The sequence below is a fragment of the Podarcis bocagei genome (assembly GCF_964188305.1).
Source record: "Podarcis bocagei genome assembly, chromosome: W".
NCBI classification, from domain to species: Eukaryota; Metazoa; Chordata; class Lepidosauria; order Squamata; family Lacertidae; genus Podarcis; species Podarcis bocagei.
Genome location: NC_138131.1, coordinates 1,488,446 through 1,505,709, shown reverse-complemented (window position 1 = coordinate 1,505,709; position 17,264 = coordinate 1,488,446). Strand labels below are relative to the sequence as shown.

At 49.9% G+C, this 17,264-nt stretch overlaps 1 protein-coding gene across 1 annotated transcript; it reads left to right on the top strand.

Moving 5' to 3' along the window:
• The first annotated feature begins 1,580 nt into the window (after positions 1 to 1,580).
• LOC308577843 (zinc finger MYND domain-containing protein 19-like) lies at positions 1,581 to 16,853 on the top strand. Its single transcript, XM_081178240.1, has 6 exons — positions 1,581 to 1,817; positions 3,377 to 3,436; positions 12,735 to 12,841; positions 14,083 to 14,223; positions 14,738 to 14,918; positions 16,151 to 16,853. The coding sequence occupies exons 1-6, from the start codon at positions 1,767 to 1,769 to the stop codon at positions 16,292 to 16,294; spliced, it is 684 nt and encodes a 227-aa protein (XP_081034366.1). The 5' UTR covers positions 1,581 to 1,766; the 3' UTR covers positions 16,295 to 16,853.
• Positions 16,854 to 17,264: the final 411 nt, after the last annotated feature.

The window sequence follows — 17,264 nt, the reverse complement described above, 5'->3', positions numbered from 1 at the left end:
TGCTTCTTGCGAAACCAGAGCAGTGCACGGAAATGCCATTTACCTTCCTGGCCTTACCTTCCTAGATTCTCTGCTGGATGGGAATGTGCCTGAGGCCTCATCAAAGGCTCAGGTCGTTATTATCGTCAGGAGGCGATTCCGAAGGCTCGGCTGGAGGAGGATGAGCTTTATCAGCTTGGCCAAGCGGAGATCCTGACACGCTGGAGCGGTACCTATTTATCTACTTGCAATTTGACGTGCTTTCAAACTGCTAGGCTAAATGCAAAATAGATTCTAAATGAGAAACCACACAGATTCCAGAACAAACTTTGTTTCTGAAACTTCAGAGTGAAGTGCTGGCTAGGTTACACTTTTAAGAAAACGAAGATGCGAGAACTATTCTAACAAATAAGATTAAACGGGTACCTTAGTGCATTACATTTACATATCATTGGGTGCTATCACAACTGAGCAGAAAGAGTGAATGAAAGCCAGCCTTATTCTCAAAGCACTCGTTCAGGATTCTCTTTAACACAGGAAGTGTAGAGATTTGTATTCCAAAGGATGACAAGGAAAGGCTGAAAGGTAACTTCAGCATAGTGGTTGAAATATACTCAGAGTCGCAAAGTGATTTCATGCTCTTTATTCAGCTCATAGTGGTGAGGAGGAATGAATGAATGTCCCCTCACAGTATCTGCTTTATAGACATTATTTACACAATGGGCTGCACATGATTGGCTAATTCCGGAATTCTACTGTAAGCCAATCAGGTTGTGGATTCACTTCTATCTGGAGCAGGATTGGGTGGTTCCTGCCAACCAATCATACTGCCGCATTGTTCTTGGACCAATCAGACTGCTGCATTCTGAATCCTATTGTTCTAGGACTAATCAGACTGCTGCATTCTGAATCCTATTGTTCTAGGACCAATCAGACTGCTTCAGTTTGGATCCTATTCAACTCAGTACATAACAGTGGTAGATTTAAAATTGGTTAAAGTTAAATGGGAAAGAAAAGGAGGGGAGGGGTGGTGAAACATATTATTTTATACAGTGTGCATGTGGAGTTTTTTGTCAGCATCAACTGGGTAGGTTCACTTTCTATTCGCTTATTACATTTCCTTGGTAGTGAGAGGGACTGGGGGTGCATTTCTTAATTTTGAAGGACAGGGACTAGCTTTCTGTGGAGTGTGGTCCATAATGTGTGTATAAAATTATTATAACAATGTCACAATATATTTTATCGGTGCACACCAAGGTACTTTATATGGCGTAAATTTTATTTTTTATAGACACGCAGTAATATGTACAGGATTTATATAAACAGACAAAGCTAAAATATACTATACGTGCACTAATATGGGGAGGGAGGAGGGAGGTTCTCATCGCGTGCTCAGCCGTGCTCATTCGTCGGACGGGAGTGAGAGAGAATTCCCGCGAGCGCAATGTGCGTCATCGGCCGCCGCCGGCGGACGCGTGATGCGGCGTCTCGGTCGCGCCGGGCGGCCCTCGGGCGGCTATCAATGACGCGTCGCCGCGGCTAGCACGCTGATTGGCGGGCCGCGGCTTCAGGTTGGAGGGGGAGGGGGGAGGAGTTGGTGGCGGCGGCAGAAGAGAGGGGCAGCATCAGCGGTGGCGGCGCGCGCTGCCCCGCCCCCCGCTTCCCATCCTCCTGCGCGAGGCGGCGGCGCGTGGCATCGGGGTCTCCCTCCGGCCTGCGCCTCTTCCTTCTCCTCCTCCCGCTTTCCCCTTTCCCACCTCCTCTCCGCTCCCTGCCAGGCCAAGGCCATGACCGACTTCAAGTTGGGCATCGTGCGGCTCGGCCGGGTGGCCGGCAAGGTGCGCGTGGGGCTCCGTGGGGCGGCGCGGAGTGGGTGAAATAGGATTTGCGCGTCTGTATGCGGTGTGCGTGTGTTTCCGTGCCCGCGCGTGTTCTATGTTGGGAGATCCGCGCCCCTTCTATCACATCACCGCCCCTCGCGCGTCTGACCTGCTCCGTTACGTCACACAGGACCCCTCTGTGACGTCATTGGGGTTCCATGATCCCTTTATTATTATTATTTATTTATTATTTTTAAAGGTAGATGGATGCGGGAGGCTGGTTTTCGTTTAGGTCTTTTTTCTCTGTTTTACTCTCTCTCTGCATCTCTCCCTGTAGAGGGGTAATGAGCTGTTCTGTGGAGCACTTCCCGTTGGTGGACCTCAAATGGGGAGATTTATTTCTTTTTATATCCTTCGTATTCAGGCTATAAAGGGGTCCATAGCTCACTGGCAGAGCACATGGGTGGCATCTGCAGTTTCAAAGGGTTACATAGCAAGTGATCTGAGAGGCTTCTTTCTGCTTTGGAGTGTGCCTACTGGTTAGACTAGGTGATACTGACGGATTTGTAGTCTGACCTGATCCTAAGTAGATTCCTATTTTCTTGTGCAGATTTGATACATTTCTCTTTATACATACTTGCTGTAACTTTCTTTTGTTGTTGTGCTTTTCTGTTTTTGTTTTTGGGAATAATCAACATGGACCACAAAGGATGTGTACCAATACTTGGTGCAGCGTCTTGCTTTACAGGTTGTTTGGGTTAAGTTTTGTATGTTAATCTGTTATAGCAAAAACTGAAACACAAAACTGCTCTTTAAAGACTAACTGATTTGTGTGGTATAATTATATTGGGCCAGAGCTGCCCCTCTCAGTTGCAGATTTTGGTCTCTGAGCAAGAACTTACATTTTACAGTTCTTTCTTCCTCTCCTCTCCTACTTCCAAAGGCAAGAGAAAGGCAGTACAGTGGTGCCTCACAAGACGAAAAGAATCCGTTCTGTGATTCTCTTCGTCTAGCGGTTTTTTCGTCTTGCGAAGCAAGCCCATTGACGGATTAGCGCTATTAGCGGCTTTTAGCGGCTTATCTGCTGATCGGATCAGCTGATAAGCGGCTTAGCGGCTTAGAAAAGGGGGGGAAACCAGCAGGAACTCACAAGACATTGTCGTCTTGCGAAGCAAGCCCATAGGAAATTCGTTTTGTGAAGCACCTCCAAAACGGAAAACTCTTTCGTCTAGCGAGTTTTCCGTCTTGCGAGGCATTCGTCTTGCGGGGCACCACTGTACACTCCTTTCTGGCATTTGGACTTCCTAGAAGGCTTGTGGACACAATGGTAGGTAGAGATCCCAGAATGCTCAAGGCTAACCCTGGAGCAGCTTTCCCCTGGTTTAGACAAGTGTGTGACGTATGCGCGGTCAGATGAATGACCTATTTAAGGTGTAAAACTTCTCTTTTCAGTGTAAGATGTGCCCTGGAATAGCTTAAAGTGTTGTTGTGCTGAAATGAACGAAGAGTGCCTTGCTAGGGATTGGAAAAGTATCCACAATATAAAGTATTTAATTATCCTTCCTTTTTTATTCTAGACAAAGTACACACTAATTGATGAGCAAGACATTCCACTTGTGGAGAGTTACTCTTTTGAGGTAAGAACCATGTTATCTACCTTATTTCCACATTCCAAGTGTTGAATTCAAACTCCCATCAGGTCCAGTCAGCATATCCAATGGTCGGACCACATGTCAGCTATTATTCCTCTTGATCAGGGATGGGGAACCTGTGGCTCTCCATATGAACCCTGACCTGACATGGTCAGTAATTAGGGTAGATCAAAAACAGGAAGGGTTGACTGTCTAAGGAACCTGCTTTAAGCAAACTCATGAAAGCCAGTGGTCTCGTATACAGTAATGACTATCTGAATAAGTTGGCAGAGAGAGAAGAGGAGGCATTTTCCCTTGAAACAGCATGTGGGTCATAAAAGGACTTGGCCCGATCTAGACATCTGGGTTTGGACTTGAGGACTTGTATGAAAAGTACCAAGTTCTCCAAAGACTCAAACTGTTCTCTGAAGTAGGATAACTAGGCAAGTTGTCCTTCACTTGCAGAATCAGGAGTAGCTTTACTTTAGAATGCATTTTCTTTTACAGGTGAAACTCGAAAAATTAGAATATCGTGGAAAAGTTCATTTATTTCAGTAATTCAACTTAAAAGGTGAAACTAATATATGAGATTGACTCATGACAAGCAAAGCAAGATATGTCAAGCCTTTATTTTTTATAATCGTGATGATACAGCTGATGAAAACCCCAAATTAACAATCTCAGAAAATTAGAATATTGTGAAAAGGTGCAGTAGCTTTTCAATTCATAACATCTGCAATGGGTTCATGAGCCTTTAAATGGTCTCTCAGTTTGGTTCAGTAGGAAGCACAATCACGGGGAAGTCTGCTGATGTTCTTTGGGATGTTCCCAAAGTGCTGTATCAAAGCACATTAATGGAAAGTTATGCGGAAGGGGAAAGTGTGGAAGAAAAAGGTGCACAAGCAGCAGGGATGACCGCAGCCTGGAGAGGATTGTCAGGAAAAGACCATTCAAACGTGTTGCGGACTTTCACAAGGAGTGGACTGAGGCTGGAGTTAGTGCATCAAGAGCCACCACGCATAGACAGATCCTGGAGATGGGCTTCAAATGTCGTATTCCTCTTGTCAAGCCGCTCCTGAACAAGAAACAACGTCAGAAGCGTCTTACCTGGGCTAAAAAAAAAAAAAGAACTGGTCTGTTGCTCACTGGTCCCAAGTCCTCTTTTCTGATGAGAGCAACTTTTGCATCTCATTTGGAAACCAAAGACCCAGAGTCTGGAGGAAGAATGGGGAGGCACATAATGCCAGATGCTTGAAGTCCAGTGTGAAGTGTTGATTTGGGGAGCCATGCCATCAGCTGGTGTTGGTCCACTGTGCTTCATTAAGTCCAGGGTCAACGCAGCCATCTACCAGGAGATTTTGGAGCACTTCATGCTTCCTTCTGCAGACGAGCTTTATGGGGATGCTGACTTCATTTTCCAGCAGGACTTGGCACCTGCCCACACTGCCAAAAGTACCAAAACCTGGTTCAGTGCCCATGAGATTACTGTGCTTGATTGGCCAGCAAACTTGCCTGACCTGAACCCCATAGAGAATCTATGGGACGTTGCCAAGAGAAAGATGAGAGACATGAGACCGAGCAATGCAGAAGAGCTGAAGGCTGATATTGAAGCATCCTGGTCTTCCATAACACCTCAGCAGTGCCACAGGCTGATCGCATCCATGCCACGCCGCATTGAGGCAGTAATTGATGCAAAAGGGGCCCAAACCAAGTACTGAGTACATATGCATGCTTCTACTTCTCAGACGTCCAATGTTGCTCTATTTGCAATCCTTGTATTGCTGATTTCATTTACTATTCTAATTTACAAGATTGTTAATTTGGGGTTTTCATCAGCTGTACGCCATAATGTCACAATTATAACAAATGAAGGCTTGACATATCTTGCTTTGCATGTCGTGAGTTTATTTCCTATATTAGTTTCACCTTTTAAGTTGAATTACTGAAATTATCACGGAAAAGTTATTCTAATTTTTCGAGTTTCACCTTGTCAGGGTTGCTTCCAGATCCTAGCTCACAGAGGATCACGCTAGCCAGCGATCATTAAATAAAAGTCTTTATTGAGTTACAGTTTCCATTCTCAAGCTGCTGCGTGCAACTCTACGTCTTATGCTTAGATCGGCGAAGCTTCGTCTGAATCTCCGCCCCTTGTACACCAACTTAATATCCTAGCCCTGCTCCACCTTTTCCGCCTGACTGTTCTTCTCTGGGTCCCTCTGCCCCCCGGGGTCTCTTCCTTCCGGGATTCTTCTGACGCTGACCCCCCGGACCCTCCTGTCTCCTTGCGCCGGGCTTTAGGACCTGGCTTCCTTTCCGGGCTGCCTACTGCGCCACCTTCCTGTGCATTTGAACTTGGCGCGCGCGCCCAACCTTCCACCTTCCGTCTAACCGTCTCTTCGCTCCCCGATGGAGGTGTGGCCACTCCTGACTCGTGCCCTCCCTCCTGTTGTGAGCTGCCAGCGCTTGATCCCTGGCGCCCTTCCTCTTCCCTGCTCTCTGGCGGTGACGCTGGTCCCGATTTCCAACTGCTCCCCTCTGAGTCCCCTCTGGCTCTATCTTCCTGGGGTGTCCCCCTAGTCTCCCCCCTTGCCCTGGCCACTGGTGCTCCTTTCTGTGAATCTTCTGATTCACTGGAAAGACTCGGAGATCTCGGGTCGTCGTCATCACTCATCTTTTCTTCTGCCTCCTCCCCCTCGCTCTCTGTTTCCTCCCTTGCCCTCGCCTCTGCTCCTGAACCCCTGACATCCATCCCCCCCTCGAAGCCCCCTCCTCCCCCCTCCCCTCCTTCCGGTGCGGGAGCTGGGTGCTGCCGTGTCAAGGGGACGAATGTCGGGTACAGTTCGCTTCCCGTGGCGGGCCTCCATCTGAAGTCTTCCGGTTCTTCCTCCCTGCTCTCGTCGACGACGGTCACCTCTGCTTCCATCTCTGTGCCGCCGTGCTCGAAACCCGGATCGTCCCCGAAAACGTCCATGTCCGTCTCTCCCTCGCTTCCTTCTGGAGACGTTGCTCGTCCTGGACCCTCCAGCCACTTTCTGCGCCACTGCTCCTCTGGTCGATCGTCCCACCAATACGAGGGTTCTGAAGCAGATCCCGAGGGTGACCCCCCCGGGGAACGGGCGTCTCGTGTCGGTTCCTCATCCGAGTCGAACCCCCGGAACGTGCTGGCTGAAAGCGTGGGCGTGAAAAGCCAGTCGTCGAAAAAGTCTGCTGGCATTGGCCTATGTGGGAAGAGGGCATGAAACTCTTCCTTGAGCAGAGGTTCGTCTAAAGCGTAGCCCGGCACCCAGCTGTTGGCACTGGCCGGGGTGCCCTCCTTGGCGAGAAGGTATTCTACCCCCTCTTCCCCCCATCTGGAGTCCAAAATCTCCGTGACTTCGTTGATGCGCACCTCCTGTGCCACTCCCCTTTGCCCGGTTCTCTCTCGGAGTGGACTCGGCGCCGTTCCTGGTTCCTGAAACCTGTGAGGTGCCTTGTAGGGAGTGAGCACCGATCTGTGGAACACCGGATGCATCCTGGAACCCTCCGGAAGCGCCAGCCTGAAAGCCACCGGGTTGACCTGCTCTTCGACTTGGTAGGGCCCCAGTTGTTTATGCCCTAGTTTCTTCTTCGCCAACGACCTGGCCGGCACTGCGTGGGCTGCTAACCAGACCCAGTCTCCCACATGGATCTCTTCGCCAACCCTTCTGTGTTTGTCCGCTTGTACCTTGTATGCGTGTTTAGCCAGCTCCAGGTGCCGCCGCAGCTGATCGTGGACCTCCTGCAACTCCGACGCGAACGCATCTGCTGTCTGCGGCTCCCCCTCCCCCAGTCTTTCCAGTCCCGGGAAGGTTCTGGGGTGCCTCCCGTTGTTGGCGAAGAACGGCGTGACCCCCGTGGACACGTGCTTCGTGTTGTTGTAGGCGAACTCGGCGAGAGGCAGGTAATCCACCCACGTCGCAGGCTGTTGATTCGCATAGCATCTCAGGTACTGCTGCATGATGGCATTGACCCGCTCCGCTTGCCCGTTGGTCTGCGGGTGTCTAGCCGACGCCAGGTTGATCTTGACGTTCAGGAAGCCCATCAGCTTCTGCCAGAAGTTCGAGATGAACTGCCGCCCCCGGTCGGACAGAATAGACCGCGGCAGACCGTGAACCTTGAACACGTGATCTATGAACAGTTTGGCGGTTTGTTCCGCCGTGGCCACCTTCGCACACGGAATGAAATGTGCCATCTTGGAGAACAAGTCCACCACCACCAGCACAGCCGTCTTGCCCCTCGAGCTGGGCAGATCCGTGACAAAGTCCAGGGCCACTCTCTCCCATGGTTCGCACGGAGTTTGCAGCGGTTCCAGCAGTCCGGCCGGCGGTCTGTGTACTGGTTTGGCCCTCTGGCAGGTGTCACACCTCGCCACGTAGTCCGCGACTTCCCCTCTCATTCCGGGCCACCAGAAGTCTCTGGCGACTAATTCCACCGTCTTCTCCTTGCCAAAGTGCCCGGCAGTGGGCGCGTCGTGCAGCTGCTGCAGTACCTTGGCGCGAAGTTCGTCTCCCGGCACGTAGATGGCCCCTTTATGGAGGAGCAATCCATCTCGCAGTTGGAACTCGTCGGTCGCTGCCGTGCCCCTGTGCACCTCTGCCATATTTGCTTGCGCGAAGGAGTCATCCTGCAACGCTCGTCGCACCGCCTCCAGGTCAACTGTTGTCGCAGCGCACGCCCACACTGTCGGTGCGAAGATGTGCATGGCGGCCGCTGGCGTTGCCTCCTCCAGATACTGTGGCTTACGGGAGAGAGCATCCGCCATGATGTTGGTGTCCCCCGGGACATACTCTATTCGGAAGTCGAAGTTCGCAAAGAACTCAGCCCAACGTATTTGCCTCTGGTTCAGGAACTGTGCCGTGCGCCAGTGCTCCAGATTCTTGTGGTCTGTGCAGACCTGCACCGTGTGCTTGGCTCCGATCAGGAAGTGCCTCCATGCTTTGAATGCTGCATGAATGGCCAGCAACTCCCTGTCCCAGATGGTGTAGTTCTGTTCGGACTTGCTGAGCTTCCTGGAGTAAAACGCTCCCGGCCTCCAAACCCCCTGCGGGTCCTTCTGCAGCAGGACTGCTCCGACGGCTCTGTCTGAGGCGTCTGTTTCAACCCTCATCGGCCTGCTGGGGTTGACATGAAGCAGCTGTTCTTCCGACGCGAAGAGACGCTTGAGTGCCTGAAAGGACTGCTCTGCCTGCGCTGTCCAGATGAACTTCTTTTTCTTGGAGCTGAGCGTGTCCGTGATGGCCGCTGTCTGCATAGCAAAGCCTTTGATAAACTTGCGATAGAAGTTCGCGAAGCCGACAAACCGTTGGACCTCCTTCCGGTTGCGTGGGCTTTTCCAATCCAACACCGCTCGAACCTTGGCGCTGTCCATGGCGAGCCCCTTGTCAGACAACTTGTAGCCCAGGAAACCCACCTCCGTTACGTCGAATTGGCACTTCTCCAGCTTGGCGTAAAGCCTATGTTGCTGTAGCCTGCTCAGCACTTCCCTGACGTGTCTGTCATGCTCCTGCTGCGATTCCGAAAAGATCAGGATGTCATCCAAGAAACAGACGCACGTCTTGTAGAGGAGCCCCGCCAACACGTGATGCATGAAAGCTTGAAAAACGTGGGAGCCATTTTGCAATCCAAAAGGCATAACTCTATATTCGTAGGTGCCCAGGGGCGTGAACATGGCTGTCTTCCACTCATCTCCTTCCCGCATGTGAATGAGGTTGTACGCCCCTCGCAGGTCCAACTTGGTGAACACGCTGCCCTTGCGTACCTTTGCGAGGAGGTCGTCGATTCGGGGCATGGGGAAGTCCGATGGCTTGGTCACACTGTTCAAAATGCGGTAGTCCACTACGAGTCTTTTTTGGGGCGTGTCCCGCTTCTTAACAAAGAATACCGGACTGCCCCCCGCTGCCTTGGACTCTCGGATGAAACCGCGCTCCAAATTATGATCTATGAACTCCTTGAGTTCCTGCAGTTCGTCCTCAGACATGGAATACAGCTTCCCTTTGGGCAGCGCCGCCCCCGGCAGCAGGTCAATTTTGCAGTCATATGGTCTGTGGGGGGGTAGCCTGTCTGCCTCCTTCTCGCCGAAAACCTCCAAAAATTCTGCGTACTTGTGGGGAACCGCTTGCAGCGTGCCGAGCTGCAGCTGTGACTCCTCTTCCTCTCCTTCCTGCCGGGGCACGATGCAGTGTTCAGCGCAAAAGGAAGAGCCGAAGGTCAGCTGCCTCTGGTACCAAGCCAGCGTCGGGCTGTGCTTGTCCAGCCAACTCATGCCCAATACAATGGGCGTGTCCGATAGTTGAGTGACGTTGAAGCTGATGACTTCCCTGTGATTCCCAAGTCGCATCACCATTGGTGGCGTCTGCTTCACCACTTGCCCCCCCCAGCAGCTCCCTGCCATCCACCGTGACAACCTGCAGGGGCAGCGTGGCAGGCAGCAACTGTATAGCGTGCCTGTCGACAAAGTCTTGCCCTATAAAGTCCGCATTGCTTCCTGAGTCAATGGTGATTGGCACGTCCATGGTGATCCCATTGGGCAGCTGGAGAGATGCGGTGAGTCTTACTACTGGTTTGGGCGGGAGGGGGTCCATGGGCTGTAAAATCTCTGGGGACTGCTTCACTGAGACGTCTGGCTGGGCCCCAGTGCCTCTTCCTCCAGCCAGACTGCGTCGTTTCCCTGCTGTGGTTCTCCTTGCTGCGTTGCTGCAGTTACCATTGCTGAGGCTGCAGTGTGCTTGTGGAGCCTCCGGGGACACTCTTTCGCCATATGCCCTGGCTCCTCGCAGATGTAACACTTCCTGTTCCCTCTAGGAGGCTTCGCTTTCACTGTTGCCGGTGCTAGGGCTCTGGCTGCTGACTGAGCCCTTGCACCTCCCACCTCCATAGGTTCTGCCCCTCCTCCGGGCGGAGGCGTGGATTGCGCACGCGCTGCTTCTCTGGGAAGGAAGGAGGAGCCCCTGGCTGGTTCGCGCCCTCCACGCCCTTCGTCCCTGCTCCACGGACGTTCTTCCAGCCGCACCCCCACCGCCAGCGCCCTCTGAACGATCTCCTGCGTGGTCCGGGGTCTCTCCCCCCTCGCAATTTCATCTTTAACCGAGCTGTGCAATCCCTCCCAAAACAGGTCTCTTACAGGGGCCGAATCTCTGTCCCATTCCAGGGCACTGACCAAAGCGAAAAAGCGGGCATGGTACTGCCTTACGCTGGCCCTCCCTTGCCTTAGTCCATGCACCTCCTTCCGGGCAAGATCCACGTCAATGCTTGATAAAAAACACCCATCCATCGCTTTAATAAAGGCATCCGCATTTTGGAGCGCAGGATCCTTATCTCTCCACAAATTGCGCAGCCATGCTTTAGCGTCTCCATGCAAATGGGACATGATGAACCCCACCTTCTCTTCTTCATCTCTAAAGTCTTTGTGCAGCAGTTGCAGTGCACACATTACATCTGCTCTAAAGTTGGGGTACTGTTGCAAATTCCCATCGAAGTGAGAGACCAGACCGCCTGTGCGTCTCCCCAACCCAATCCCCTCTGGTTTGGGTGTCTGTTGCCCTTGCTTCGTAAGCACTTCCAACCTGACCTGGAGATCCCTGTAGGCGGCAGCTGCGTCCTCCTCTCTCTTCCTGGATGCCAGAGCCTCGGCATTCAGTCGTGACACTGCTTCTCTGAGTTCTGCTATCTGCTGTTCGGCCGTCATATTGTCTGCCGTTCGTGAGCTCGCTAGTAGGCACCCGCTTTCTCTCCTCTCCGCGAGGCCGTGGATGCCCACAATGTAAGGAGACGAAGCTTACTGTCAGGGTTGCTTCCAGATCCTAGCTCACAGAGGATCACGCTAGCCAGCGATCATTAAATAAAAGTCTTTATTGAGTTACAGTTTCCATTCTCAAGCTGCTGCGTGCAACTCTACGTCTTATGCTTAGATCGGCGAAGCTTCGTCTGAATCTCCGCCCCTTGTACACCAACTTAATATCCTAGCCCTGCTCCACCTTTTCCGCCTGACTGTTCTTCTCTGGGTCCCTCTGCCCCCCGGGGTCTCTTCCTTCCGGGATTCTTCTGACGCTGACCCCCCGGACCCTCCTGTCTCCTTGCGCCGGGCTTTAGGACCTGGCTCCCTTTCCGGGCTGCCTACTGCGCCACCTTCCTGTGCATTTGAACTTGGCGCGCGCGCCCAACCTTCCACCTTCCGTCTAACCGTCTCTTCGCTCCCCGATGGAGGTGTGGCCACTCCTGACTCGTGCCCTCCCTCCTGTTGTGAGCTGCCAGCGCTTGATCCCTGGCGCCCTTCCTCTTCCCTGCTCTCCGGCGGTGACGCTGGTCCCGATTTCCAACTGCTCCCCTCTGAGTCCCCTCTGGCTCTATCTTCCTGGGGTGTCCCCCTAGTCTCCCCCCTTGCCCTGGCCACTGGTGCTCCTTTCTGTGAATCTTCTGATTCACTGGAAAGACTCGGAGATCTCGGGTCGTCGTCATCACTCATCTTTTCTTCTGCCTCCTCCCCCTCGCTCTCTGTTTCCTCCCTTGCCCTCGCCTCTGCTCCTGAACCCCTGACACACCTGTATATAGGCTTCATGTATTTTTAGATTGGAGTTTGGGGAGCTTCATAGAAAATGTATTGCTCTTGGAAAAGGGGCAGATTTGAAATACACTGACATTACACTTTCACCCATTCATTTACCTCATATCAACAGGTTCTGCACAGGCTTTTGAGGTGTCTGGGGGAAAATTAGAGACTCATCATGGTTTATATATATCCTCAGGCTCACTGAACAAGAAGGCTCTGATCTTATATAGAGTCTGTTAACTCAAGCACATAAACTGGGTTCCTGAGGCAGAGTTTGCATCTCATCTGACATTTCCCATGTCCATTATTGACCCACTTTCTCTCGTCTGATATAGACCCGACTGATTTTGAACTTTAGAGGCTCTACTCAGAGTGCCTCTGCCTTCAGATGTCAGGAGAGTGTTGACTGGGAACAGAGTCGCTCGTCTGGTGGCACCCTTTTCCTGAAACATTTTCCCTAGTCATAATATGCATAGCACCATCATTTAATATCTTTTATGTGACAAGAGAAAACTTTTATTAACCCAAGTGTTAATAAATATTTTGCTATTTCTTTTTTTATTAACATTTCTGTTACTTGGTTTGCAGTTTTCTGTTTTAATGACCATTATGTTTCTGTCTATTAATAGTTTTACTTACATTTTACTTTGTTTCGTATTTGAAGCTGCTATGATGTTTAGATGAGCGTACAAATATTTTAAGCAAAATACATGAAGAGATGTGTTCTCTGTCTTTGGCCAGGCTCGGATGGAGGTCGACGCAGATGGAAATGGTGCTAGAATATTTGCCTTTGCATTTGACAAAAATCGAGGAAGAGGGTTCGGACGCCTGCTGCATGAGTTACTGTGGTAGGTATCATTGTGCAGGGGGTAACTTAGCTGCAGGTTTCCAGACTGCTGAGGCATGTGTATGTATAGTCTTTGGAGATGGGCACTATAATGGCAACTCTCACGTGTCAGGGTAAGCCATAAGCCGTGGTTTGCTGTGCATGAGCAGATAGCGTCTGTATTACCTCTCCCCATTCATGGTGGGAAGAAACAAACCACAATCCCTGGCTTAGCATTGTGTCCAAACCAAGGGGTTGTGGTTTGATTTTCTCCTGACAACCCACAGTGTGTAGCCAATGTTTGTTTTTAGCTTTCTGATTGTTATTTGTTGGAGGTGAAACATACCATAGTCCCTACTTTGGACACATGTTCTAAGCTCAAGGGATCATGGTTTGTTTTCTTCTAGTATGAGCAGAGGGGAGACAAATAAATTCACAGTAAATCATTAGCTAAGGTTTACTGTGATGTACAAACTGAGCCACCGTGTAAAAGGAAAGTGGGCTGTGTTGTGTGTTAAAGTATCTTTTCCTCCTCCCTTTTTCTCTCTATTTTGAACATACAAAACTGCCATATATTTAGAAGGAGGTTGATCCATCTAGCTCTGTACTGTCTATGCTGACTGACAGCAGCAGCAGCTTTCCTGGGTTTCAGGCAGGGGACATTCCTAGTTCTACTTGGAAATCTTGGAGGTTGAACATGGGACCTTCTGCATTCAAAATGTGCCAACCCATCCAAGTGCCACAGGGCTACCCACAACTTGAAGCCAGGGTTCCTACATCCAGAGACTCTACTGCTGAGCTATGATCCTTTCCCTTTAACAGCTTGGGTGACTTAAAAGAAAAAAGAATTTGCCTGCTACCTAGAAGATGCCAGGTGTATTTCTAAGGCATTTCCTCTGATCACCATCCAATTTATCTCTTAACTGCAGGGATGCCTGCAGAAGGTCATCAGCAGAAGATCTTAAGAACTGGACAGGGGGGTGGGTGTCCTTTATGCCTTGGGTCCTATGCCGTGTTAGGTTTTAAATTTTCAGACCCAGCACCTTGAAGTCAAGTAAGCTTGTTAAGCTCTTTTGCATCCATTGAGATGTGTTGTCTCCAATGACCTGCCCCGGTTAGAACCCTGATAGTAGCTCTTTGAGCATGTTGGAGTTTCCATACTGCCTTCAAGGGCAGCCCATGATGTATTATAGGAGTCCAAGCAACTAGAAGCGTCAGAATTCTTCCTTTCAGGAATTGCAGGTGGCTTGTCTTCTCTTTCAGGGAGAGGCATCTGGGGGGCATCGCCCCTGGCTTTCAAGTTGTGCATTTGAATGCAGTGACAGTGGACAATCGTCTAGACAACCTGCGATTGGTTCCATGGGGATGGAGGCCCAAAGCCGAAGAAATCTCTAGTAAACAAAGGTAAACTCTCAATAACAGTGTCACAGGCAAGAGGGACAAAAGGGGCTGGAAGTCAAACAACTCCAGAACGTGTTTCTTTGCATAGCCCCTTGATGATTTTTTATGTGTGTTTCTTTGCATCTGAAGAAACTGTGGTGCTAAGTTCTCTTTGGCCTGGCCCTAGATGGGAGGATATGTCTCCCACCCTAGGTTATTTATTCCACTCAAACAGCAACAATTCTCAAGAGTTCCCTTGAATGAGGAATCAGTTGTTAAACTACTCTGTTAATTGTATGTCTGCTAGCGAGAACAGGGGCCTTATAACAACTTTCAGCACCCTTTAACAAGCTAAAGTTTCCATAATTCTTTAGGGGAAGACATAACCGTTTAAGGCTGTATCAGAGTCCTTTAAAGGTATGTTGTGATTGTGGCTACTGTCAACTCTCTGCTTTGAGAGGGATGGAGTTTTAACATGTTGCAATGGTGCAGCACAAGCTTGCTGCGGAAATGTTTAATTTGCTGTTTTTTCTTGAAGGGAACAAAGCTTATACTGGCTGGCGATCCAGCAGCTTCCCACAGACCCCATAGAGGAACAGTTTCCGGTGCTGAATGTGACACGCTATTATAACGCTAATGGGGATGTTGTGGAAGAAGAGGAGAGTTCGTGCACATACTATGAATGTCACTACCCTCCTTGCACAGTGATTGAGAAACAGGTGCGTTCAGAACCAGAAGCAAGTCATGGATAAGACCGTCCCTGTTCTAGGCTGGCTGCTGCAAGTTCACCCTCTTCAGTGTGGTTGCTTCTTTTTAAAAAACCAAAAAGTCCTTAGGCACAGCTAGTGTGTTCTTTGTAACCCCTGCAAGGAATTTCTCTGCACCGTTTTTAGCCTAAATAGTTATCCTGGCCAGCGGCTTCCAAGCTTCAGACACATCTCTCTCTCAGTGGTGTTCTGTGAAGTACAACTGACTGTGCTACCATTCTATTTGGATAACCCTTCATCCTACCTCTCGGTGTGGAAAAGTCAGTGTTGCGCATAGGCCCAACCCCCCTTTTCCTAGCCCACTTTTTCTTAGGACAGGGTCATGGGGAAACAAGATCAAAATGAACAGCTCTGGTTTTAAACCTCACTGAAGTAACTTTGTTGTATAGAAGGATGGATAGAAGTCACCCGAAAAGATAACCTGTACAAAGGGAATCTGTTCCTCTGATGACAGTTTTGGATGCTTTGTGGAGGGAAATATGTAAATAGGTCTGTGGATATAGAAGCGTTCTCGAACTCAGCAGGAGAGCATCGGTTTTGAGTCCTAGGTTCAGTCTCTTGCTAGAGCTGTGAAAGACCACTGCTCGAAACTTTGGAGCACTGCTTCTGTGCAACATAGGCAGTACACTGAACTGGGCCATACTAGTCTGATTTGGTGTAAGGTAGTGTTCTATGTTCCAAAGCCATAGTTATAAACCCAGGGGTGGGGAACTGCAGCTTGAAACTCCCTCAGCCCCATTCAACCTGGCCAATGCAGGAGGTGGGGGTGGCGAGCAACACAGCTCCCTATCCTTGTTGTAGGCCATGAGGGAAAGAAATTGAGAGTGCAGTCCTGTACATGTTTACTCAGTCCCATTGAATTCAGAATGTGTAAGATTGGGTGGGGGTGCAGGAGAAGAAGAAGACACTCATAATGAGACCTTCAGGTTCATAAACAAGAGAAATGCACCAGTGGGGGCTGGATAATATTTTATCCACAATGAAAATCAAGGCAGCATTTTGTAGGGTTCCCAGGCTGTTCTACTCAGATCCTGACCAGGCCTGCTTTAGTTCCTACAAAGATTGCACTGGGACTGGCCACCTTAGGACCCTTTTGGTTGGCTTTTTTTGGGGGGGTGGTGGTTTTCTTTCTCTAGGGGCCCTGAAAAGGGATACTGATTTTTGTCCCGTACTCCTCTCTCCAGTTACGTGAATTTAACATCTGTGGGCGGTGCCAGGTCGCACGGTACTGCGGCTCGCAGTGCCAGCAGAAAGACTGGCCGGCCCACAAGAAGCACTGTCGGGAGAAGAAGCGAGTCTTTCAGCAAGAGCTTGGACCAGAACGATGACCAGCTGGCTGAGGCCTTAGCCCCACAGGGCACCTTCCCAGAAGGTTAAGGAGGAGTTGCCCACTTTGCACGGACTGCTCACTTGAAGCCAGAGGCACTGACAAAAAGGAGAGAGAGAGAGGAGAAATTTTTATATATATATAAAAAGACAAACCAATCCCTGTGATGCTTGAGGAAAGGGACTGACTCTTCCCTTCCAGTGTTAAAAAAAGAAAACGTCTGAAGAAAAAAGAAAAAAAAGACTACTGGGGAAGCTCTCCTGCTTGGAAGCTTTCTGTTATTTATATGTTAATATGTTTGTAAAGTTATGTACAGAGGTTTTGTTTTGTTTTTTTGTTAGAATGTCTCTTACATAGGACTCATTTACTGTAATGTTCAAGTGAGAACACATTGTTGGTTGAAATAACTGTCCAGTAGCAAAAAGAGAAATAAACAAAAAAAAGCTTTTCCTCCCCCTGTGGCTAGGAGAAGGCCTGGGGAGCTAGCTCAGAACATCAGCAGTTAAATCTGAACAACTCTGCATGGAACATTGTGTTTGCAAGTAAAGGATTGGAATGGATTGGCTGCCTTTTTTGCTCTTTTAAAAACTTGAGCAGCTGTGAATGATTGTCCACCACCATCAACAGCATGTTGCTGGTCTGTCCCCCACCCCACCCCCATGAGTGACACTTTCCTCTGAAAATTGCAAAAGCCGCTGAGCTGCTTCCCATCACTGTTCTTCCCCATCTGTTTGTAGAGGCAATCATGCCCCCCCATCCTTGTTATCATAGTTCCTAATGATATTTCCACCACTCCACAAGGAACCATGGGCAGTAAGGTGAAGGTGCAAGCAGGCTTCCATGAGCAGAGGTTCGGGATTGGTGACTGATGACCCTCTTTCTCATTGAAAGGCGTACAGTCATAGGAAATTCTATATTGGCATGTCACTGTTGAATTTAGGCCAGTACAGCATTATTGTTAGTCCTCCCCT